General features: G+C 40.3%; 1 protein-coding gene across 1 annotated transcript in view; it reads right to left on the bottom strand.

The window, feature by feature from the left end:
• ZNF804B (zinc finger protein 804B) overlaps positions 1–23,772 on the bottom strand; it is a 219,705-nt gene extending 195,933 nt beyond the window's left edge. Inside the window, exon 1 of the mRNA XM_041466195.1 lies at positions 23,345–23,772. Within this exon, the coding sequence (XP_041322129.1) occupies positions 23,345–23,656 (312 nt within the window). The 5' untranslated portion in view covers positions 23,657–23,772. The remainder of the gene's footprint in view (positions 1–23,344) is intronic.
• Positions 23,773–26,776: the final 3,004 nt, after the last annotated feature.

The raw sequence follows: 26,776 nt of genomic DNA, 5'->3' as shown, positions 1-26,776 counted from the left end.
ATAAATATATGAATATTAGGAACTACCTAAGAGATGAGAGCTGATTTTACTCCTATTTCCCATTTATTTTCTTCCCAACAATATTCCAGTTAGGGGACCAATTAGTGATGCACGATGATCTAGAGTTCTAAGTATTTGTCCACAAGCATAAACCTGCAATTACTATACCATTTTATGTAGGCTACCAGCATCTCACAGATTATGACGAACTTAACTGAAACTGCTTCTTTTAATTGCAAAACATATTTAATATACACAGCATTTTTTAATTATGAGCATGACTTTATTGCTTCTAGTATTTTTTTTTTGTAAATAGTGGAAGCTTGCATCTGGAAAACACCAAAAGGTTATGTTGTTATCTGTTGTAAATCCAACAGTAAATGGTGTGAGGAGCAACTCTAACCTTTACCCTGCAAAATTCTCTGTCTGAATCACTTGAAAAGATTCCTGGTATGTTACTCTCTCTTAAAAGGTTACATATTCTTCAGCTATATCACACCTTACTAAGAATCCATAAAAGGACATTGTACAGTTCCCAGATTACGTCCTCAGGCAGAAGCAGGCTCTTTTCCCAACTCCAGAATAATCTAAATCCCTTAGAGAATCTCCCTACTGCTCTTGTCCTGCCTGGTATGGGCTAAGAGTTGCAGACTGTACAGGAGATTCACACACATTCAGAGGAAGTTTATTCACAGCGCTGTGGTTTAACCCCAGCTGTAGCAGCTCAGCCCCACACAGCTACTCATTCATGCCCCCATGGCAGGATAGGGGAGAGACTTGTGAGGGCAAAAAACTCATTGGTTGAAATAAAATCAGGTTAGTAGGGAAAGCAAAACCCCCACACACAAGCAAAGCAAAATGAGGAATTAATTGACTCTTCCCATGGGCAGGCAGCTGCTCAGTCATCTCCAGGAAAACAAGGCTCCTTCACATGCAATGGTGACTTGGGAAGGCAAATGCCATAAATCCTAATTTTGTCCCCTTCCTTCTTCCTCCCCCAGCTTTATATGCCGCCCATGACACCACATGGTATGGGATATCCCTTTGGTCAGCTGGGGTCAGCTGTCCCGGCTGTGTTCCCTCCCAGCTTCCCATGAAACCCTATCCCACTCACTGGTGGGTTGGGGTGAGAGACAGAAAAGGCCTTGGAACAGTGCAAGCCCCACTTAGCAATAACTAAAACAGCCCCGAATGATCAGCTGTTCTCAGCACAAACCCAAAATGCCTCTCCATACTAGCCACTGATAAGAAAACAAACTCTATCCCAGCCCAACCAGCACAGTCAGAATGTTTTGAATATACAGATTAGCTGCATGAAAATGCAAAATTGCCCACTATGATGGCACAGCAGCAGCACCCCATATTCCTTCACATGCTCCACAGGTGCCAGTATGCCAGATTAAAGGACACGTAATAATACTCTGAAGTAAGTTACATCAGTAGGGTGCAAGCCACACTCTCCAAACTTAAGAGATAGTCATAATATTCTTGAAAAACAGCTGTGACTTCCACAGAGCTACAAGTTTATAAAAGTGAGGAAGAAAGATGAGATTCTGGGCATGTATTTTTTATCTAGACATAAGTTCATTTCTAAGAACCCAATGACTACCAAATATTACAAGTTTAGGTGTCTAGACCATTAGTCACAAAGAACTTTCCACATTCATACCATTAAATATTCTGTATATTCAGCAATTATGCTTTTAAGTGATGAGTGAGTCCCTGTTTCAAGTCTTGATGGAAAGGGAAAATATATAAAACATCACAACGACATCTGAATCACTCAGACTTCATCAATATTAAGGCAGATACACTGCTGGTTAAGCTATAGAAAAATGATGAACTGAGGAATTGTATTACAAACAAAAGACAAATTATTTTTATGATGCAGCAAATGAAAGGCTGCCCTAAAACCATATGCAAGTTAAAACAAAAAAATGCAAAATTCAACATTCAGATGACTACTGACATATATTAAAGTATGGCCTGCATGAGATTTCCTTCACAGTTTACATTTAAAAAGTAATTCTTCAGAAATATATGTGCCTTAATTTTATTTCCTTAGGTAATATGGAGGAGAAATCATATTAAAAAATAAAAATACAAAACCCACAACAGAATATAGCCATAGAAATATCTCCTGGTGCAGCTCCATTTCACCTAACTTCATCAAATGGGATCTAATGCACTAAATTGTCCTCAAAAGTTTAAACCTGAAAGAAGGTTGAAGATAATTAAACAAGTTTTAAAACATGTTTCATGGCATCAAGAAAGCATCAAATACAATTTTCTGTAGTTTAATGATACACCTTGACACTGTATGTCCATATACATGGGAGATTTTTAAATCCCTTACTGTACAATCTTGAAAGTGGAATTGCATTTAACTTATAACACTTGTATGCAGTTTTATAACTTGGTTAATTTTAAGCTATATGCAAAAGAAATGTTTCAGACTTTGTTTTAAAACATATTTGCATATATCTGATTTAAAAGTAGAAGATAATTAGTCCTTAAAAAGAAATTATGAAAATGCTGTAAGTAGAAATGAGGATTATATCAAAACTAATGATTTTGTCCATTGACTATGTGCTTCTAAGTAATAATTTAACTTTTATTTATGCCAGTAAAGCTATTGATTCAGGTAATGTTTTTCAAGGCTATTCTTATTTTCAAAAACTACAGTAAGATAGTATCCTGAAAACTAGGCATAGGGAGTATGTGACAACCACCTGTTATAGAAACACCCTTTTCTGAAGCAAAAAGTCAATTCCTGTGGCAGTGGAAGTGGATGGAGCTGCTCCACTGGTGAGCAGAAGTAAGGAAGCAGGAAGATGCAGAGCCCACATGGTGGGCAGTCTTGCTGGTTTTGTCTATGTCATGATTTCTATGCATAATACTTCATTAATTCTTGCACCCTTCTTTCTGATGTGTGAGATAGCAGAACCCTGTACCAGCCAGTCTGCAGAAAGCAAAAAGACTGTCTCAGAGACACACAGAACCCAAGCCTGAGTATTGTGCATTTAACCTGCTCTGTGATTAGTAATTTTCCAGTTTTTCACCATCATGAGCAACACAGAGGTCTCTAAGCAGCTCACCTCTCAGGCAAGCCTGAAGCATGTGCCTGCACTGAATTTCAAACTCAGTCTGTTTTTACCCATTACTGTTTCCATGAAAAGTATTCTTGCCATATAAGCTGACTTCAGCAGCCTGCTGCTATTGATAACCTTTATTGTTTAGGACACGAAGAAGAAACATTTACTTGCAGATTTCCAAAGCTCTAATTAGAGACGACATGGGAATGCAATACTTAAAAAATGAGATGTTTCTGGGTACCTGCTTTTCATCACAAACTGCTGAGTTCCATTTAGCTCTCATTTACAAATGTGCTGCATAAATGATTCATTGAGACTGTCTGCATATAAATAACTACTGAACTTTTGTTTTCAAAACCAAGTTTTCCCCACTCCCCAAATCATGTACGTCCCAAATACAAGATCCTGAGCTGCAACTGGTCTCCTGGATCACAGCAGCCAACAAGTTCTCTTGATAAATCTGATTTCAATTTTTGATTGCAAAAAAACCCAAAAGGTATTTGCATTGAAAACTATTTATACGTCATTCTGTTTCAAGTAGAAAGTCACTGGAGGACATCCATAGCAGGGACAGTCCAGTGCAGTCCTCAGAGGCAACCAAGGGATAAAGCCATAAGCTGTAGCCCGTGATCACACTGCAGCTCTCCTCCTGTGAAGCCTGAAAGGAAAAGGCCTTTGAAGAGCAGATCACATAACCTGATTCTTTGCTTAAAAGAGTCCCTGCATAGACCAGAATGCCTCATACCCTCTGTGGTGTGTCAGTATAATCATGCTATATCCACATAAACTGAACAGTGTTTATGTTTGATTATAGTTATATCTGAAGTGCATTAAAACTGTGACTTGCTGCCTGAGTCCACACCATGCATTCATATCATCTCTGCCTATGTGTGCAGCAACAGATACATCTCAATTCCAGTAAGTGACATTTAGACACCTGCTGAACATGGGAAGAATGCCTGAGCCTCAAAGCCCATTGCTGCTGTGATTCAAAGACCATTTGCCATCTCAGAAATTAGCTGCTTTTGAAGACAGCACGTCCAGATGCAACGACATCTGTAGCTGTTGAGCCCACACCAAAGGCAGCAATGGAACCAAGGGCAATTATTTTTTCCTGTGGTATTTGATCCAGTTTTCCAAGTTATCATAGATTGAAGAAATGTGTACATTTAGAAAAAAAAAAAATCTAAAATCTCAGATGATTACTAAAAGAAAGATTTTTTGAAATTAAAACAAAACAAAAATCCCAACCCCTACACAAAGTATTAGGTATCTAAAACAGATTTCAATGGATTTTAAGCCTTTCAACCAGAAGACAATCCAAAATCTCCTGATCTATCTAAACCTGGAGATAGCAAAAATGTGTTTGAAGTTCAAGATTATCTAAGAGCATTGCCAAGAGTCCTGAACACTCCCAGGACTCCCTGTTAGCCAGCACTGACCCTTTGGCTGAGCTCCACATGTTTGCCAAACCAGGCACCATTTCTTGAAAGTGCCTGGAAACGCAGGCTTGGTGAGACCACGAAAAACACTCAGAAACATAGACTCATAGAATCAGGTCAGCCTGGGTCAGAAGCAGCATTAAAGATCATCTAGTTCCATTGCCTCTGCCACGGAAAGGGTCACCTTTCAGTAGAACAGGTTGCTCAGACTTCCATCCAGCCTGCCCTTGAAACATGACTATGCTTTGGCATTCAGAAATACAGGAAGAGAAGGAAAGCTTTTATGGACTTCAATGGTTAAAAAACTTGCCAGAAATTGTGAGCAGTGTGTTTTGTGTCCTTCTAACTGAAAAAATCCCAAACCTAATCTACAGCTTCCCAGAAGCGTACTACTAAGCATCACACAGATGTTTATACTTTAGGATTTTTTCACCTTTTTTTTTTTTCCAAAATCTTAGGAATGCTGTGAAAAGGGGAAAGCTAGAGGATGATTGCTGAATTTCTTCATGTCCAAAAGCACACATGTACCTAATTCATAGAGGCACTGCAGGAATGCATTACTTAAAGCATCATGAACAGACAATAGCAGTATAAATTACAAGTACTGTTACTGCTACTAGTAGCAATAATAACAATACTTGACACTAGTATAGTGCCTTTCATCTGAGAATCGCAAAGCACTTTACAAAAATCAATTATAAAGATGCTGTGAGGTAGGTAAGTATAATCTACCTTTTATAGATGATGAAACACAGGCTCATGTCGGTTAATTGAATTGCTAAAATTATCCAGGAGGCAGGCATAGAACCACAATAGATAGTGCACATAAGACCTCCTCTGTCATCTCTAACTACCAGGAATTCTTCTTTCCAATGTGTCACCTATTTGCTCTCACTTATCATTTTTGTGAGCTGTCTTCAACAAGTAGTTTTCATTACCTTTCCTATCATTATAAATGACAGAATTAAGGATATAACACTAGAAAATATACCCCTGTCCTTTCATTTCCAGGATAGATGTCATGTAGCATTATATGAACAATCCATTTACATGTTGTAATGCCTATTAATATTTACTCTCTTTTTTCTACTGTTTTGGTGAAGAAATAAAGTATTGCCTATCACAACACAAAAAAAAAATTCTGAATTTAAAACCATTCACTTATTCTCATGCAAACACTACATAATCTAACTACTTTCTCTTTTGCCCACTGATTAAGAGGGAGTAGATTTTTTTTTTTTAAATAACATGAAATCATGCCTATATAGTCAGGAACAATCACATGCTACATGCCATATGATCTCACCCAGGAAGATGCTCAATGACACTCCCTGTTAAATGCACCTTCACAAGTGAATCCTACCTACAACTGCAACTTCTGAGTTCAAGGACAGCCCCAGGCTGAGGGACCTGTGCTGAAAGGCCCCAGCTGGAATTGCGCCTCACCTTGTAAACTCAAAACTGCTGGCTTAACACTGACTGCTCACAATACAGTTATTTCAAATAATTGATTACAGTATCAGAGGCCTGCCACTTTTAGATTATCCTGAGCTTAATACAGGTGACTAACACCCAAGCTCTGCCAGAATTTTCTTCTTCATTAAGGTTGATGTATCATTATTTTTTTCAAAAGTCAAGTACCAGCTAGACACTTAGCTGCACAAGAAGTTCACTGACTGGAAAAGGAAGAAATCTCATTAAAATTTTCCAAGCCAAGATGTGTCATGTGAAGTACAGATACACTACCACTGGACCCAGGCAAAAATTACTGACGCTGTTCTCATAATATTAATGTGATAAATTTTTAGTCTTGTTAATAGTAACATAAAATGAATGTATAGAAATATAATACATATTTTTATTTTAAACATTAATTTCCCCACACACATTTCTTCCCTCTCCAGTATCATATTTTATCAGGAGAGTAATAGATCACTTCTTCTCTAGCTTCAGTGAAAATGTACTTTACTCTATTTTTATATCTTGTAAAGACATCAGCAGTATTTAGATATTGTGGCTTAGAAACTGAATCATGTTAAGTGCTTACATGCACAGTGTCCCTTTACTTTCTGCAAGCAGCTCATTAACAGGAAGCAAACAGCCGCCTCCATTTGCCTCTTACTTCCCTTCAAGGTTAATGGAGGAGCTTCCCAACTACTGCTGCTGCTGTGTGCAGTCCCATCTGCACAGGTGCTCTTGGGAAGGGGACATGGTCATCTTTCCCTCCTTGTGCCTTCCTTGCCCGACCTTCTGCTCTTGGCCCTTCTCCGTCAGTCACTCACTGGCTGCGGGTGTGCACTCTGCACTGACCCAGCACACAGCAAGCTTTAAGAGCGAAGCACACTGGAGCTTCCCAGGAGCAATCAGGGAGACATATGGACACAATTCCTTCATACAACATTCATTGGAACCTTTCTTTTCTTCTGATTTTCCCTTTTCCATGCTTGCTGAATGTATTTTTACCACATTACTACATAAATACACAGGGAAAGGAAGGTGGCCAAATGTCCACAAGATTTCTCATATTCTATGAAAACACTACATGTCCTACTCCTTTCCTCAGGCTGCATGCAGTAAGGAAAGCTAAAATCAAATTTCATTCAAAGCTCTTTCTGCTATACAACATTCAGCAACTTTAATTCAAGCTGACTTAGCATGGGAAATGTACACGTGAAAAAGACATTGTTCTCTCTTCATGAGAGAATACAGCAACCCTATTTCAACAATCAGCCAAAAGAAGCTGGCCTAAATTTTGAGCTAAAACTGCCATCATTTTAAGCCTTCTTCCTTCTGAGAGAACAAAAAGGGAAAAAAAAAATAGTTACAAAAATCTCTTTATTAAGAATAGAGAGAAATAGTCAGTTACTGGTCACAAAAACTCTCAATAAATCAATTAACCAACCTCTGCAGTGTGTTAAGCTTGTTCAGTTTTCAAAAGTGGCAAAACATTAGCAAAGATACAGCAGTCTTTAAAAGCACTCATATGGATAGTGTTTGGTGTGCTAACAATACCAACTGCCCAAACACACACTCTTTAATAGCCCAACCATCCAGAGTAAAAACTCACACCACTTACAATATCCTGCGTAATCCCAAATTTTCCATGTTTTAAATCCAGTACCTTCCAATATCCTCACATTTACATGCATGTAAATCTTTGAAATCAACTTGTATTAAGTTTTATACATTTCTAAATTTAAAAAGACACAGTTCTGCTGTTGATTCTGAGCATTAGATTACAACTTCTAACCTTTCTGTAGAAGAAATCTAATTATACATCAGATCACATTCAAAACACAAGCCCCATTTAGCTTCCTTTAAAGGCATTTCAGCCTTAATATCTCAGCCCAAAAGATCATTTAAAATTAACTCAGCTATACAACCAGTCATGTTAACCTTGTTTGCTGTTAAGCCAAACCTGGTAGAAACTCAGTAATCCCCAATTACCACTTTCTAACACAGATAATATAATGACCCAAAAGTAATCTGACTGAATTTCTGTTTCAGAACATAATTACAGGATTGAAAATATATTTTTTTCTCCATGAAAACAAAAAATGCTCTTACAAATTTTGTATTATATTCTTCATGGAGGAACTTGAAGCATTCCTCCTTTGCCATTGTTTTCTGCTAATACGCGATGCCTATATTTATTTAATAACATGGGGTTTTATACAACTAGAAAAAAAATCAAGATCTTTATGTGCCAATCATAAACCAAAATAACACCAGGAAATCTTCTCAACTTCAACATATGCAGGATCAAGCCCTGAAGTGACATTATCAATCACTCTGTGTGTATAACATAAAATTAATTTGATATTTTAAGTTTTTACTTGTGATTGTATTTACTCTTAAATCCCCTTGGGAGCATAAAACGTTCACAGAATGAGTAAGATGTGCCACTGCATATGGCAGAGTAATTTCATGGGAGCCAGGATTCTCTATACACATTTTTTTCAAGAGATTTTGCTGAAAATCGTGAAAGTCAAACTCAGTAAAACTCCTTGACAGAGCTCAGAGAAGCACAGATTCATTCCTGCACTGGTTATGGGGTAAATAATGTACCTCTCTGACCCCTTGCTGTGTAAAATGCCAGCCCTCAGTGCAGAGATGAAGCAGCAACCTGCTGCTGCCTTCTTGTCCCCAGCCTGCCATCAGCACTTGAGCACCTGTGACACTTTGCCAATATTAACTAATGGCTCAGACATAAATTATTCCACATGCCTGCCTAAAAACCATACTTCCTAAGGACATGCCTGCCATGAAAAGGTGTGGTCCTGCAACTAGAAAAGATATTGATTCATTCCTTCCTCTACTCAAAACTATTCTCAGCATCATACCTGAAGAGGGGAACTCTTTATTTCCCTGACAAAAGCTGCATTTTTTCAGCTTGTAGTTTGTGATAAAAACACTCACAGTGATAAAAAAGCAACAGTTTATAGTTTACACACACTAATAAAAACACTGGAATTACAGACAGGCAGAGGAGGCAGTTCACCCATCTGCATACTAAAACCAACCCTACTTCCATCACATTGCTTGTAACCTATACATACACACAAAGTACACATAAATTAACTAAAATCCTATGTAATCTGTACCTGTGTTTCAATTGCTTTGGGGGTGGGAATAAACCAGTGCCAGAAGGATAAATATCACAGTGAAAGAGCTAACTTGATTTCCAGCTGCAGTTGTGGACTAATTCATTAACCAGCTACGGGGAGAGCAAAAATATCCTCATTCAAAATTGCCAAAATTCTGCTTTCCAAGGCTTTTACTTTTTTGTGTCAATTATTTTAGATCTGCTATCATGTTGCAGACCTTTGGCTATGGATGAATAGCTTTTCTCTAGCTTGCTAGCATTATGAAAACTAAACCAATGGGGGAAAAAAAAAAAAAAAAAAAAAGTATGTTTACTCATATTTTGCTTCCCCCTTTTTTTTCTCCTTTCCCTTTCACCTTCCCAAGGCAGTTCTTCACATCACCCCCTGGCTGCTGAACCATTATGAACTCCAAGTGCATCTTTGGCCAGATGAGTACCCCATCCCTTCACCATTCCATCCTCATTATTCTCATGCTGGTTTCCTCCTGAACTTTTGGGCAGAGAGTACTGCCTTGTCGGTACCACAGTGCACGTGTGTAACTCTGCTAGAAGAGGTACCAAGAGATGGGCCAGCACAAAGTCATCGTATATATCCACCCCAGCTGGAGAAACTGAAGCAGTCTCACAAGCCCTCTGGCATACCCACAGATGTTATTTTCCTGGACTTAGAATCACAATGGAGAAATTTACCACCTTCAGGTAGTAGACCAAGACAACTAGATCTCTCACTGGCTGAATGGTGCCATCAATAACATGACAGCAGTAAGACCTCCCAAAGGTGAATCCCTTTTGTCCAGCAAAGCACCAAGCTCAAAAGCTTCCCAGCACCCAGTGACCTGCAGTCACAGAGATTCCCACAGCATTCCTCCTGTGCACTCACCTGCAGGACTGAAAGAGCACAGTGACTCTCTAGTCCTGTGAAGAAACACATCTTATGTGGAAATAAATGCCAGCCCTCCTGTTTTATCAGAGGACAGGATCCCACTGAAGCCATTAAAGAGCAGGATTCTTCCTCAAGCAGCCTTACAGATAATGACTGTTGGCAGGTTTCTGGTATATATTATGTTAGAGGAAATTAACAGTGTTGCAACACTGTAATTAAAGGAAAATAAACAAACAGCAATCCCTAACAGGGCAGCTAAACATACAAATCCAGAAAATCCATTTTATATTAATAAAGGATAATGCATTAGATTTCAAATGAAACCTGAAAGTGACACTTGTCCTTCATAAGAAACTAATCACTTCACTAAGCCAACAGCTGAGGTTAACTGGTTAACTAGCCTAGTCACTCAGGCACAAAAATTGTAACAGCAGAGAATTGGATATTAATTTAATATTAAGGTATTAAGATAATATTAGATTAGGATTAATATTAGCTAATGTTGAGATATAAAGTGTGATCACTGATTCACATTTTCAGAATGCACTGCTCTGCATTTGTAATGCAGCAAAAGTTGCAACTGATTTCTGAGGAACTTTTTTTCTTCTGGAAAGATTAAAAGTGATTTTTATGTGTATTTTACTAAGATCTGGTTTATTTCAACCAAAAATCTGGATCCTAAAATGAAGTGGTCCCAATGTTACTATGATGAGCCTCTAAAATATCTAGTATAACACCATCATCCCACAGTGAATAACTCATAATTGTCCTTCTGAATGAACACCTACCTGCTATGAGGATAAGGAATGTGGCAGCAAGTTCTGAGTCAAACTGTGTTATCTCAGGGAAGTGTGCAAATCAAAGATGTGCTCCATAAAGAGAAAGGTGTTATATTAACTGCTTGAGTAGCTTTGCTGTAGCAGTATGGTTTGTATTTAACCTGCATTGTTTGTGTTTCATGAATACAGAAAAGACAGTCACCTTATAGAGTCCAGCAAAGATATACAAGGTTTTATGTTTGGAGCACAGTTGCATTTTCCATCTAATTGAAATTCTGTGACTGAACCACAGTGATGCTTCCACCCTAGAGGTCCTAGCAACTAGTATTCACTAACTTTAGCCACATTACTTACTAAGCAAAATCTAAATAAAATCTCAGGACCAAATCCTGCTGGCATAAAATAGCCTTAGAAAACGTAATCAATTTAACAGATTGATTTACACAAGCTAAAATTCTACCCTGAATAGTCACTATGCATGTCTGCTTCCTGTGAATTTTAAGATTTCTTGAAGAAACTACAAAAAGTACTCCAAGAAGCTCATTATGATTCACCGATACTCTCTCATCTGCTCTTCATCTTTGAAGTTTGCTGCCTGAATGGTGAAGCTGAACTTTCTCTCCTCCAGTCAGCATATGCATATCACATTTATTGGGAATCCTCCTGTCAGGAGCACAACATAGATTTGTAATGGGATTTGTGAGGAAATCCACCTGCTTCATCTGATCCAACCACCAGACTGTTGTCAGGAGATCCAGCCACTACCCTTCAATCTTCGGAAGTCCCAACACCCCAAGACACTGTCCTATCTTCTGCAGAGCTTGATGGAGCTGGAGCCCAGGCTGCACTTATTCTGGTAACTCAACAGGGCCCAGACATAGGCTCAAGCACTAGTGGTGCCATCAATTCTGATTTTTGTGCTGTGCTTCCCAACACAATTTTGACTTATGACACCCACCATTCTCTCAATGCACAGTTACAGTTTGGGGAACAGCAGTGTCTGAGAGGTTTGCCCTGCAGGTGGTTAGAAGTTCCATACATGGGTAGGATTTCAAAGCCAGTTTAAAAAAGGAGTCTTTTTCCTGTCACTGAGCAGCTCATCAGTGCTGTTAAACTCTCTTGGAATTGAAACTGCAGCAATGTTAATGTTTCTGCCCTACCCTAGCTCCCAAACTCTCTCCAAGAAATGTTTGGGGCAGTGCTACTTGTTGAACAGCACAAACATACTGGAAACAACACTGACAATTTCACTGTTTAGCTGATTAAGCTCCAATGCCTGGTACAGTCCCTGGTGTTGTTTACTAATGCACACACACTGCCTTTGAGGATCTGAGCCTCAGTGCTTTCTGTAGGAAACTCATTTACTTTGCAATTAACCTCCCTGTTCACATTTACTATCCCCCTTCCGTTCCTCTCGCCAGTCCCTTCAGAAAACAGCCCTCTCCACGCCTGCCAGCTGTGATGCCCACAAGTCTTTGTTCACTGTCCTTCAGAGCAGAGGCAAGGATTCACATTTTTGTTGTTTGTTCGCCTCACCGTGAAGTAGTGTACAATTGCAGTACTAAATCACTGTACTTGAGGGCTCGTTCTTAATATGCAGATCTTATCAAAATATATTAGTACCATCAAGTAGAAAATTGACACCTTTATGTTTCTTCAGATACCACATATCTTGTTTAACTCTGTGAGAGACTTGAACCCTACAATTTATCCTATAGTATGCTGTAATCAGAAGCATCAATCTTTTTAAGGCTGTCTAATGCCTAATGCCTGCAGTCACCATCCTTATTAGCCAGAGGTTAGAAGAATAAGCATAGAGAAGTACTCTTATAATTATAAAAAGGAACATTTTCTTTCAAATCATTTAACTTGAGCAGACATGCCTTTTTCTGTAGGAAGAGGCTCAGAAGTCTTTGAGTATTTAAAACACTTCAGCATAAGGTGCTACAATTACTTAATCAGTTCTTACTCTATAAAGGCCATCAGGAAGCTCGTTAGGATTTCTATAATGGCTCCCAGGCAAGCAGAAGGTCAAGATCTGAACTTTACCTGAGCAGACATAGAAGAAAGGCTGTCAGTGATTCATCAGTTCATGGTGATCTCACATGCTGATTATTTTGCTATGCTTGGGGGCATGGTTTGGGGTAGCTTGGGGTTGCTGAGTTTGGGATTTTTTTTTTTTAATTGAAATTTATTGTACTGCCTGGTACAATAATAAATCACAGCAGTTAAAATAGTGTTGAAATTATATATTTCAAGCACTTTTTAAGTCAGAATTTTGTTCTTCAAACAGTGCTAGTCAGAACATCAGGAAAAAATATTACTACAAGATGTGTTTTGGGAAATATTTGGGATAAGGAACTGTATATCGGTAGAGGGAAAAGGTGTTCAATGTCCTTATTACTGAAGTTTACAGATGAACTTCAGATTTAAAAAAAAAAGGCCTTGAAAACTGTTTATCTACTGGAATATTTCTAAGTGTACATAATCAGTAATCCTCATTTGCTATAGCTTAAAGAGCAAGTCTTCGGGAATACGCAGTGGAAACAAAACATTTTTGCTATAGATTTTAAGCACATTTTTCTGCCTTTGGTTTTTATTGACTGTGAAGGTTATGCAAGCTCTGTTAAGTCATTCTGTAAACTTGTTTAAATCCCTTTCAAGGAAAGGAATTTTCTACCTTCCTCCAATTTGCTGTTTATAATGGTCTTTACTGATGAAAGCTGTCATATATGCAAATCAACATAAATATTTAAAGGCTGATTCCACAACCCACAGAAATCAAATTCAGTCGCCTGCAACCTCAGTGATTCTGTAAGGTGAAGAAATAACAATATAAACAGCAGATAGCTGTCAAAAGAAAAAAAAGAACCCAATGAATTTATTTTCTCTATTATCCTTTCCCCATTAAAAGCAGTGACATGGCATATGGATACAACCCTCTATTTCAAGTCATCATATCTTTTTTATATAATAAAAAGCCCAGTGCACACATTTATTAACATAGCCAAAATGAAAGGCATACCTTTATCCACCAGGTGTTATCATTTTCAAATAAGACATGTCCTCTAGGGAATACATTTGAAGGCCATTTTTTGTTTATTTTTTGGGAAGGGTTTACTTTTGAGATAAATAACCACAATATTGGATCTATATTTTTGAAGTTTAACTTATAAAAGATGCTTATTATAATGCTAAGCAGTAAAACATATCTATTGTGCAGTATACATGCACAATAAGAATCTCCTGTTGCACATGGTATAGAATACACTGGTTATAAATAGGTCTTCGGACGAAGATGAAAAAAAAAGTATAAAAAGTATAAAAATCAGCAAGTTTACATATTCAATACTTATTTCAATGTAATTTTTTGTTTATAGCATATGAATACATCTGCATCAAATAACACAAATCTGTGATTTTTCCATTATTAGTCATCACAAAAATTTATCACTCCCAGAAAAAGAACATTTTAAAAGTGATGCTTATTTGTGAATAAGCAGTGTCTCCATCATTGCTCCTTATATTGCCTCTTTTCCATATTTAATAGCCAAGGATGCATTTATCATTCAAATGAAAATTGAAATCTTTGTATGTAGTACCAGCCTGATTTTTCTTCATTTGTCTGACTAAACTATTTTTTAATATGGGTTTTGCTATCTTCTCTTTAAAGTGAAGTGTATATTGAAACATTACAAAAGGGAAAAAATGCCAGTGTCCATCCTGTAGATGTATACAGCAAAGCAGCCTTGGACTTCTATACAGGAAGAGCAGCAGTACAGTTTTGTAAGGACAGCACTTAAGCATTCAGACAGCTTGGAGGAGATGCATATGTACTCAGTGACATTTATGGGATGTTTATTTATTACTTGGTACACACAAACTACTTGCATGGACATCACCTTGTGAGTTTGTTGACCTACATGATGACGTTTTTTAGTTTCTTTTCCTGAACCAGTCCTCAATAGCTTTGTGACAGATTCTGATCTGTGTCCATCAGACCAGGCAGCCACTCCCCATGTCGAGATACCTCTATGCCTCAGCTGCTGTTTGGCACAGACCTGCAGCCACGTGGGCTGTGGGAGTCCTGGATATTGTGTTCCTACACCGTAATTCCTCCCAGCACAGAGGAGCCATCAGTGCAGCATCTGGAAGTAAGCAGAGCCTTTCCCAGGCTGAGGAATCCTTGTTACCATCCAGTCCACCAACCACTCACCTTAGCCAGCATTTGGACCACAACATTCATCCAGCAACCGATGCAAGGATCCTGCGGAGTCATTCCCTGTCAACCTGCAGTGCATCACCAGAAGCTTCTTGCAATCAAAGACAAGGGCTCAAGGGCAGGCTCAATGCATCAAGATCATAACTGGGTTTTTCAGTGTCTAACAAAGAGTGGCATAAATATACACATTCTTCTTCTTAGACCTCCCTATAAAATCCATGGTTAGAATTTACACACCTCACAGAAGTCATTCTTAAACTGAAAATGTAATTATTAGCACATAAAAATGAAGATTGGTTTAGATGAACATTTTGTACTGGTTACTTCTGGAACCCAAGAAAGCTAATAAAATTAGAGATATAAATATCTGAATATAAAAACTTTTCTTTGAAAAAAAATACTCAGAACACTTCAATAAGTATAAGAATTTGCAGTTCTAGCAGACCCTCTGATCATAGTATTCATAGAGATTTCATTTATAATTTTAACCCCAAAATATAATCTAGCGAATATTTTGCTATCAAAGGGTGTTATTTTAGGGAACTCTCTTCTTACACTTTCTAATCTAGTTTCCCAAGCCTTCCTCATGTTGCAGTCTAAGTTGGAAATGAGGGCTGCAGATTTACAGCTGATTACAACTGAGAATGTTCTCAAAGACACCAAATACAGCTCGCCAGTTCAGTCTGAGCAGAATATTGATAGAATATTTCTGTTGACACAAAAGCACTAAATCTGTTTTAGAATGTGTTCCAGAGAAAACATCAATTGAAAAATTGATATCAACTAGAGTTGATTAATGTATGAATTGTTTCAGAGCTGCATGCAATCCCCCAGCAATAGTTCTATTTCTTTACTTGAACCAGCTTGCCAATTATCATTATGCATAACTATGAAACTGGGACAAAATTTTGATGATGTTTACATCTTATCTAGTATGCACATAAATTTTGTTTAGTATTTAAAAAAAAAAAAAAAAAGAAAAAAGAAAAGCCTGTCATTAAAGTGCCTTATGACTGGGCACAGAACAATAGTGTTCTGCACAGTGAAGAGCATCTTCAGGTATGTGTACCTACCCCATGACTAATCTTGATACTTGAGCCCTGCAGCTGATTGTACAAGACAAGAAGTGATGTGTGCCCACACAAAATACAGAAGTCCAGGACTGAACTTTAGATATCTAGCTCTAATATTGCAGTAGCCATATCACCTATGCAGATTATCAACACAAATCAAATCATTTTAGTACTCTTCTTTCAGAGTTTAGAAGGTTCAAAGGCTAAGAGCAGAGCAGGCTGAATCTTCAAAAAGCAGTGCTTACAACTGTCATTGTGGATGCTAAAAAGTTCTTTTAAAGAGTCTTCTTATTGCCATTCAGATATGTTTATATGCATAGACTGCTGCATGCACATGTTTACAAAATGGCTAATTCTCCAGTGAACACTGGTTAATTTTTGGGAGGGTCAAACTGGATTTTAATGGTACTGCATATTATATTGGGAATTCTGGTTCCTGCAAGTGCATGAATGCATCTGTTCTTCTCTTTAACATTAACTTGATGCTGTAATAAATTTAATTAGACATTTTATGTAAGTTATTCCTAATCCATTTTTTTTACCATGGTAGGTGTACAAAACTTAGTGAGATCCTAACTCTTGAACTCTAAAAGAGAGTCTACAGCTTCTGCTCTGTTTTGTAACAAATACGATACACTGTTTTTCGTGGATAGACACATAAAGGAGTAAAACTAAACTGCTCACAGTGTATAGCACATTGGCATTTTTAAACAAAAACACTTCAGCAGGCAGATAAAAGCATTTTGAATGCTTTTTTTCCACAGAAAAGTCAACATATTCTCTAGGACAAGTGAGTAAAATTAAATTTGCAGGTACTGATTGAGTCTTCTAAAGTGATCAGTTGTGACATAATGAAAGAGGTTCTTCATGTTAAATTTAAAAAAAAAAAAAATAAACAGAAACAAAACAAACAAAAAAAACCCACAAAAAACAAAAACACAAAAAACCCAAACCAAAACAAAAAATCCCCACAAAAAACACACACAAAAAAATTGCTCAAACTAAAAGGCCCCAAGCCTTGTAACCCAAGGCTATACAATCCACCAGAAAAACTCAAGTAGAGGAAAATGCCTACATTCTGGCCACCCTTTAAAAGCTTTCTTTTCCTTCTCCATTTAGGTGCTTTTTACAGGGGACTTTTGCAAAACTTTGGTAGGGAATAAGTAGATTCAGATGATGAAATTTTGTTTTTTACCACAGTTTTCTTTTCAAGAAATCTAATCTCACATGCAAGCCTTTGCATAAATAAAGTAACTCAGTTTATTTAGTTGTTAACTGGTCAAAACAAAGCATTCATTTAGACGGAGGAAGGAACTGGAGCATCCTCCCAGCAAAGCCAGGCAAGTGCATACCATGGACAGCACACGGGGGCAAGAGTCCAGGAAACAGGGCTGAACAGGCAGAGGAACAGCCTTTAATGCTTAGAGCCTGGGTAGCTCAAACCACCATCCAAGGGAGCACCTGTTTCACAATCACTAGGCCCCTACATTCATTTCCAAATTTGTACACAGTTCAGTATTAAAAAAAAAAAAAAAAAAGAAAACCCTCTAAACTGCTCTGGGTGAGTAAAATGCATATGAACTGAAAGTGAGAATGTAAATTGATGTAATGGCAATAATTCTGGAACTAATGGACAAACAAGCATTGCCAAATGCAAAATAACAGAGAAATTGATCTGGGTTTACGAACTCAATTGAGGGACCAATAAAAATATTAGACTGGTGGAAAGGTGCTGTCAGACATGAAGCACCTGTTTAACATTATTGCTAATTGTGGGTGAAGGAAATGGCTCCAGCAGAAATTGGTTGAAGATGATTAAATTTAATTGCAATGCTATATACAAAGTGCTACCCACTCACTGAATTAGAATCAAAATTGCTCAAAACTGATAGATTCCACAAAAAAAAACAGGTTTAATACAAGGCATGACCAGCAAGGCTACATGTGGCAAAAAACACATTCCCATTTTCTGAAAGTTCTTTCTGCCTCTCACATGTTGCAGAATTGCACAAAAAGCACCATAATAGGAACCATGAAATCAGGAAATAAGGTCACTGTAAGGTGGAGTGTGGGCTGCAGGAATGTTCATATTCTGCAGCACAGTGGAGGCAGGAGGGTTGGTAGGAAACACACTCAGCCCACTCCGAGACACAAAGTACCAGGAATCAATGAGATCAGAAACAGTTAGTAGGAGTGCCTGCCCTTGGTTTGTGTAAGGCAGACACCTCTGTAAGCCAGCTCCAAGCCTTCAGAAGAGTGCACACAATCCCCCCTGGCAGGCAGCCACTTTTGCTGGAGGGAGCTGCCAGAGATTTTTGGCACAGAAAACTGAAAGCACGATTTTCCATCTCCTTTACCATTTTCCCCTTTTTTTCTTTCCACAAAATTTTGTTAGTGCAGTTGGGGTTTTTCCCCCCTTTCCTTTTGTAGGACTATTTATTAGAGTTTCTGGTTTATTATCGGCCCCTCTAGACTCTATTTCCTAACTTAAATTTTACTTTTCATGCATTTTTCTAATGCTCCAGCATACCCTTCCTCTCTTCTTTCAGTGCTGTTGAGAGTGCAGTCACAGCGCTAAAGGATGCACAAGTTATCTGGTGTTCCAGTAATCACCCAGATATATGGTGGCTCCTCCTTTAACCTGCTGTCACCTAACCCATATTTCACATGGTACGCATGCACCATGTCTAGCCCTTAAATTGCTTTCTGACAACTGTGCTTGGCACATGTTTGCCACTGGCTGGTGGCAAACACAATACTGTCACTCTGTGGTAGACTTGGTTATGCCTGTGTTTCTAGCATTGATCTCAGGCAGACAGAGACAGCTGCCCATGCTGTGTCCCTCCCATTCTCTATTTACACTCATTCATCCCCAGGCTCACTTACGTTTTCAAAGTTTCCAAGCACCTTGTGTTGTTGTCTGCTTCAGAGAGTGCAAAGGTGCTACCCAGTCCTGGTTATATTTGCTTTAGTGCTAAAACAGCTTGCTTATGGCTCAGTATCAACCAAACCGTCATTATTTTCACGTACCTGCAATGTACTTAATTAGAACTGCTGGAGCAGCCTCTGGACAGGGGGCGAGAGCTGTGCTTTTTTAAAGGTAACTCTGTGTAACAGAAAAGCCTTTCCTGCCCCCAACAACCCAAAGAACTCAGGCAAGCACCAAGTGCAACAGAGCAGCTGCTTGACAGCTTTATTTGAAAACAGCTTAGAGAAGTACATGAAAAATACTGTATTCAGCTGAAGCTGCAGGGAACAACGGAAGAAAAATAATTAGCCAAGTCAGAAATTGGCTAAGGCACTGGGTCTTCTGAGCCTTCTATTTCCTTCAAAATACAAAGGGATCTTTAAATACCGAGTAGTAAACGAGACTTTGTTTATATCTTATCTTAAAAAGCCACAGGAAGAACAGTGTACCCTAATAACATCCTTGGCTTAGAAATTATTCAGAAGCAAGGGGGCCATCTGCTGAATTCCCAGTACCATTTTCTGCTGCATCCTGGAAGTTTCTTTAAAAGTTTTGCAGGCAAGTCCTTTTCAGTGCCAGCTTTGCCACACTTGTGAAGCATGGCAGTAAATCTCTGAGCAGGCTGGGCTGCAGGTGAGTATGACAGCGTTATCTATCATGACTTCAAAAAGTAAAACCAGTGCACTGATCAATGTAATCTATTCAGGACTCAAAAAACCTGCAGACAATAGCATCACTCTGAAGTGTAAGTAATATCTCTGCATCATAATGGATTTCCTTAAACAGCAATTTTCAGAGACAGAAAGTTTGCTCATAAAATGCTCCTGAATATAACTTTTCACATAAATTATAAAAGCTTAAAGCACATAATCAGCTGTGCTTTAAAATGAGCAGCTTCCTTCATGGGTTTACTGTCCATTATCCTTAGTAATGTTGGCCTCATGTTCAAACTCAGCATTTCCTTTTTCATGTAACTCCATCAGACTCCCCTGATAAAGGATCACTGGTGACTGCTTCTAATTCCACTCTTTCTGAATTCATCACTACTAATTTCACAATATTCACAGCTAGTCCCTTCTCTGATACGTAAAAGTGAGCAAAGGCAAGGTAAAATTTTTAAAGGATTTTATGACAACAGCACGACAAATTCACTACATACCCAAAGTGTCTTATCCTTATAGTTCTACGTATCTTGTTCTCATTGGAACTGCTACAGCAAAAGGTCTCTCTGCATACCAGGAAGAAGGACCACAATTGCTTCTGGTACAATAATAGCAAAGTATGATAAATAAATGCTACATAAACACCCAGACTGAAAAAATCCTTGTTCATAAAACCATGAAATTTGATAAAGGTGTTTAAAATATTCACCACTGTTCTCATTTCTTAAAGCATAGCCTTAAGTCTACTGACATTTCATGGTCTGTTAATACAGAACACTTTAAATATAGAAAGGTACATATTATCCATTAAAGGCTACGCAGACCCATGCATAAGATCACTTATAGTGTACAAACAGAAGATTGTTTAATGGTACAAATGATAAAATCAAATCTTCAAGGCTGCTTCCAATTCAACATTTTAAAAATGACTGCAAGAAATAACTTGTATCATTCAAAGTTATAATCAGGAGGGATTAAATAAAAGTACAGCACAGGGAATACAATAAATGCCACTTGCCTAAGTCTTCCTTCTTAAGTATAAGAAGAGGTCCCAAGTTTAACTTAATAGTCAGACAGTTTGTTTGCATTGTGTGGGGCATTTTTTTCATGTTTAAAACGATTTTACTACCTCAGTCAATACTAAATCTCAATATGCATGACTCCCACATCTATAATGCAAAATGTGTCCAGGTGGTGTTTTTTGCTGTTCACTGTTACCAACTTTATGCACACTGATAAGGAAGAAGGATATGGTCTGGAAAGTTACAAATTTGTAGGGACATGCAAATTACTCACTGCTTTCAGTATTTAATAGCAAACTAATACCCCCTGTGCCAACTGAGCATCCTTTATTTATCTCCTAAAAATCTGACCTTCCGTATCAAAATATGAAAATAGCCTATATAAACCAATAGTAAATTCAAAATATCAAACACATGAAAAAAAGTTACAAAGCTACAATTACTCAGCATTAATAAAACTTTATCATGCACCTTTACTCCCATGAGCTGTCCAACACTCCCTCTCCAAAGGGCTTAGCCTATGACCCCAAAAGCCTGACTAGCTTCAAAGAGTTGCCACTAAAAAAAGGCAGAAGAAAACAAAGAAAAAAAATTTAAAAAATAAATGTATGTAGAGAAATAAAATTTTTCCCTCAAGAATTTCCGAATGAAAGCTAAGGATCGCTAAAATTCAGTCCTTTCTGTATGAAAGGCCCCAAAACATATAAAACAGCAACTCCTGGTAATACAAATTTAGGAAACAAGATGTTCTGTCTTAGTGAAAAGTAATACGAAGTGTCCTTGCTACTTTTTTCAAACTCTGGAAAGCTCACATGAAAGAGCATTTCTATACAGTGAAAGAGACTTGAGATTAATTTTCAACTTCATAGCTTTTTCCCTTTTCCACTAAACCCTAGATGGTTGTCTTAAGACTAAGATGGCTCAATTTAAAACAAAATCCTTTAAAAATACACCTTTAAAGAATAAGGAACATGAATTTTCACTGGTCTTCTCTGTTACTTACATATTAACAAAAATTGCTCCCACCTGGTAGCAGGACTATGACTATTTGTTAGTGGACCCGTGTTTAAAATGATGACTTGTTAGTGGAGTCAGACAAATTTCATGAAGTATTTAGATGGAGAGGAGTGGTGTGCATACTCACTAGGCAGTTAAAAAGGGAAAGAAATTGGAAAGTGAAGGATTTGGAGCACAATATTCAGAGGATAGTCTCTTCCCAGGCTTCTGATACTACTCGACTTGAACATCAGTTGTTTGAGTTCTACTAAATCAGAAGTATTTACAATCAAGCTTGCTCCCATTTTAGATCTTTGAGATCTTTTTTCCTTTTGACCTAATTTTGAACAGAGATCTCAGCAAATGTTGCCTGCATTTCAGGAGTGGAAAGTGGAAAGTGAATCAGCTCCATGGGTCAAAGAAGACAAACGCAGCTCAGCCAATGACTGATAGATGATACCTGCGGCGCAGTTGTGTTACACTGCACACGACAGACACAGCAGTACAAGGGAAGAACTTGCAAGTGCTCTATCAGAATGCTAGTGCACAATACAGAAGGGATTTTGGAAGCATAGTGAAATATGTGTCATTTTTGTTCATTGGAAGTCAAGAAAGAGAAAGCAGACTTTAGTTCCCGTAAGGTATTTTAGGGTGCAGGTGTGTGGCGGGGCACAACCTGGCATTGCCGAAGCTCAGGGAATCCCACCAGTGGGCTCAAGGTGTCCCTGGTACTCGCGCAAGGCAGGCTCGGCGGATGGCACGTCCGTACCCCTCCGTATGGCACACACCGACTACCCGGCACGGTGACAGGGAAAGTTCGGTGGTGACTACGGAGGCGCTTACGATGCCACAGGCAGGCGGAGAGGAGGAGGAGAGGCAGCGGGGCATCGTCGCCGCCTGGGCACCTGCGCGATGGCCCCCCCGGCACCCGCTGTCCCCGGCAGCACAGGACTCCCGTTCGCCCCTTCGAAACGCCTTCAGCGACTCACGGACACCGTCTAGGGTAGCTCGACGGGTCTGCAGTCTCCGCAGGACCGCCCCAAACTTCACGCATGTTCTACCTAGACGTCGGTCTAGACAGGTAGCTCACAACGCGCCTCAGACAAACTCTCAAGTGCATTTTTTTGGCAGACGAATCCACAAGAACGATCGCTTCCCTCCTCCGCCGCGTCAAAACCTTGGACAAGGTACTAAACCGCGACACCTGGAGCCGACACGGCGCCTTCCCCTCTACCAGCCTCCAACTTCTCACCAAAGCATCAGAAATTAACCTCTCCCTGGGCACGAGCCCGAGACGCGGTCCACGGATAACCCCAGCTGAGCCGTAGCCCCCCCGCCCCACTGCCGAACGCCAGCACCGCCCCCAGCCCCGTCCCCGCGGCCACTCGCAGGCAGCCGCCGACGGAGAAACTTTTCCGAGCCGCCCGGCGAGGCAGCGCCCACACCGGGGCCCCGCAGAGCGGGACCGAGCCGGCGCCCACGCCCCTCGCCCCCCGCAGCCGCGCCGCGCCGGCCGCCCCCAGCGTGGGCATCCGCCCGCACCGCTCCTACCGTGCGGGGGGCAAGTGAGGGAGGGGGCGAGGAGGTGGCAGTTACCGGCGAGCGAGCGCCCTTCTTGCAGAGCGGTCCCCTGAAGACGCCTTTGATGCCGCGGTAGTGCCCGTTGCTGAGGTGCCGGGAGCTGATGACCAGGTAGCACGCCATGCGGGCCCCCCGGGCGGGCGGGCGCGGGGTGGGAGGGCAGCCCGGCTCCTCCGCGGCGGCGGTGCGACCTCCGCCGGAGCAGAAGCCCGCATGAAGGAGCGGGCGGAACCGCAGCAGCGATGTCCCTGCTCCCGTCTCATCCAGCGCCCGGGTGAGCGCTGCCAGCAGCAGGATGCACTGAAGGCGGCGGCAGCCAGAGCACATCTGAGAAAGCGCGGAGGCCAGTCCGCATGCTGCTCCGCGGGTGGGAGACGGACCGGGGAGAAGAAGGGCAGAGCGCAACTTGCACAGTCCGCCGCTGCTACGGCCCTTCCTCCTCTCCCTCCTCCCCCTCCTGCTCAGACCAGGCCACCCGCAGCCGACATCCGGAGGGGAGTTTCTCCGCGGCAGCTGGAGCGGCGGCTGCTCCCCATGGCTGTCCCCAGCGCCGGGCTGGGCGGTGGATGCAGCCGGCCGCCGCGCTCAGTCCCCGCCACCCCGCTCCTCCCGTGCGGCCGCCGCAGTCGGCGCTGCGCCTCGCCTCACCTCCGCCGGCGGGGGGGGGAGGCGGTGCGAGGGGGGCGGAGGAGGGGTAGGGCCGGAGCGGGGGCGGCGGCGGGTGGGAGGACATTGCCCCTCGCCGCCTCGGGAAGGGGAGCAACGCCGGCAACCCCGGGCGGAGCAGCCGGGAACGGAGGGGAAGGCGGCGGGGTGCTCTGACCGCTCTCCTTCTCTTCGCCCAACTTTCCCGTCCTCGATGTCGGCAGGTAACGTCCCTTCCTCGCCCGCCTCTGGCTGCGCTTCCACCTGTCCCTGGCATCACCTCACCCTCCTTCCACTCCGCTGTCCCGTGGGCTGTCCCGGGCAGGGGACGTGAACGCCACGAACACTCGGCATCCAGGCGCGGTGCCGGGCAGCGCCGCTGCGCCGGCTGGGAGCCCGGGCTGGCCCCGGGCTGCGGTGGGGCTGCCTGGACTTGTCTCCATCGTCCCCCCTGAAAGCGCGTGAATTTAGGTGCGTGCCGTCATTTACCACCTCAATGATTTACACAGAATCGCAGGTATGAAAATCTTCCCCCAGTAAATAGCTGGAAAAGGTTGTTCTTTCTCCTTGTGCAAGACGGAGTTGAGAGGTACCTCGGACCCACTTGTGCAGACTCAGTTTTTTCTCATCAGGTCACAAGTATCATGTCTGCTCTGCTGCTTGCTAAGTCGATAAAATAAATCAATAAATCACACAGCCTTAGTAGTCACCTGCAGATCATTCATTTCTTCCAAGTAGATTGCTTTAAACTGTAGATAAGAATTGTTTCAGTTTTTTCACTTAATCTCGTAAAAGCATATGCTTTCAGTTATTTAATGAATGAAACTGATAAGCTACAATCATTCTAATTTTAGATTCTCAAGAGCTTTTTTCTATGAACCTGATGAAAATAAAAGGAAAATCTCACACAATCCACCAAACTGATAAAGAGATCATGACAAATCAAATGTTATTTTTTGACTGTTTATGTAACTTGGTGTTGTACACTCCTAGTATGCAGCATTGTATAGTGTTTCACATACCATATTAAGTTTTATTGCATGTGTGCATATGTATGTATATATAAATCATCAAATATATTATTATGTATTTTATTAATAAATATATTAACACTGTTATAAAGAAAACATAATAATTCTGAATTTTGAATAACCAAAGTTGGAAGTAATATATTAAGAGCATCCATATGTTAACCATCATACAGTGGTTTGCAATGTAAAAAACATTTTTTAAAAAACAAGCTAGTAAAATTGAGGTGTGAAATAAATGAAAGGACTTGGCTCTTTGCGTTATGTGTGGTTGAGCTGTGGGACTCCTTGCCAAAGGGTGTTGTGGATCATAGATTAAACAGTCCCATGAATCAGTACAGATCAGGCTTTGAAGCCTGGTAGTAATACAATGCCTGCAAAAGACCTCTGGAGGACTTTTCTGAAGGAAGAAATTGCATTGTAAAGTGGAGTTTGAGAAATTGTGATACTGTACTTATAAAAAAAAAGTAGTCCACTGTTAATTTGGTGGTGAAAAGAAGTTTTTATGATTTCCTCCTACAAGTCACAGAAGTCACAGCTATGTGAGTGACTTGAAATTTATTCTTGTTGGCATATATATTTTCAGTTCTTCCTGAAATAATTCCTCTGCAAGCCTGTTAAAGATAAAAGTATTATCTTCACTTTGAATTTTGGTCTGCAGCTTAACTTTCTGACTCTGCACTGAATATGTATCTGGAAGTAAAGACAAGCACCTTTTCTCTTTGGCAATGAAATGAACTTCCAAAAACTTTGCTTCTCTATGATGCAGCTGTTGTTTCTCAGAATAGAAACAGAATGAGAATTTACATCTCATCTCAACAACTTGCATAGAGATCTCTGCTGCTTTTCTGCTGTGAAGAGACATGAAAAGTCCTTTGCCTCATGAGGCTGCTGATGCTCTGTTACAAGGTGAGGGAGAGGGTGCAAAGGACCCAGGCCATGTGCATAGGGAGGTGCATGATGATGTGTTGCAGCCATGTGGTCAGACTGGCTATGTCACCTGCAGGGGAGGTTCAGCACAAGCTGAAATGGTGCAGGGGCTTTGCTGTAGATTTAAAGGACACTACTTTCCTCTTTAAACTTACAGAGTCTTCCCCAGCTCATTTACTATTATTATGTGAAACAGAATTTATTTTCCCCTGAGCAGACTGCACCGTATTCATTTTATCCTGCTGAGGAGGATGATGTGCTCAATTGACCCTGCTGTGAAAAGTAGAAGTCATTTTGGGCTCCCTTCACTTTTCAAACTCAGGGGAATAGTTACTATGACCACCAATCTAATTTATAAATAATCTGTAGGACGCAAGCCTGAGAAAATTAGATTAAGTGTTGTCAAATTGAACAGTTAGTTATTAATTATATCACTTCCCGAACATCCCCCAAAGTCTCTGGAGATGCAGCACCTTCTTGTCTTTCATCACAGGTCATGTAGAAATATGAGCCTTAACTATTAGTACTTTCATCTGGGTCCAATCCTTCACTATCTTAGATCTCATAAAGTAATTTTCAGCTGAGCACAGTGGATGTAAAATACTACCTTTCAGAACATTATGCTTTCTTTGCAGAAGTGTTAGTGACTTTTCAAGATACAAGGAAGTAAGAGAAGCAGGCCAGCTGTCATTAGGAGATGATGATTAGAATAATGAAAGGTTTTCCAGTTCATCTATCCTCTCAGTTTACAAACTTTTTTTATTATTAATAAAGATTACTTAGCATTTATTGTGCCCTCCCCAAAAAACTCTGTAAGCACTTTCTAATTATTCTTTGTAGGGAT

This window comes from Pyrgilauda ruficollis, unplaced genomic scaffold (assembly GCF_017590135.1).
Source record: "Pyrgilauda ruficollis isolate IOZ18807 unplaced genomic scaffold, ASM1759013v1 scaffold2, whole genome shotgun sequence".
NCBI lineage: Eukaryota > Metazoa > Chordata > Aves > Passeriformes > Passeridae > Pyrgilauda > Pyrgilauda ruficollis.
The sequence above is the reverse complement of the archived record's forward strand: the minus strand, read 5'-3'. Positions and strand labels throughout refer to the sequence as shown.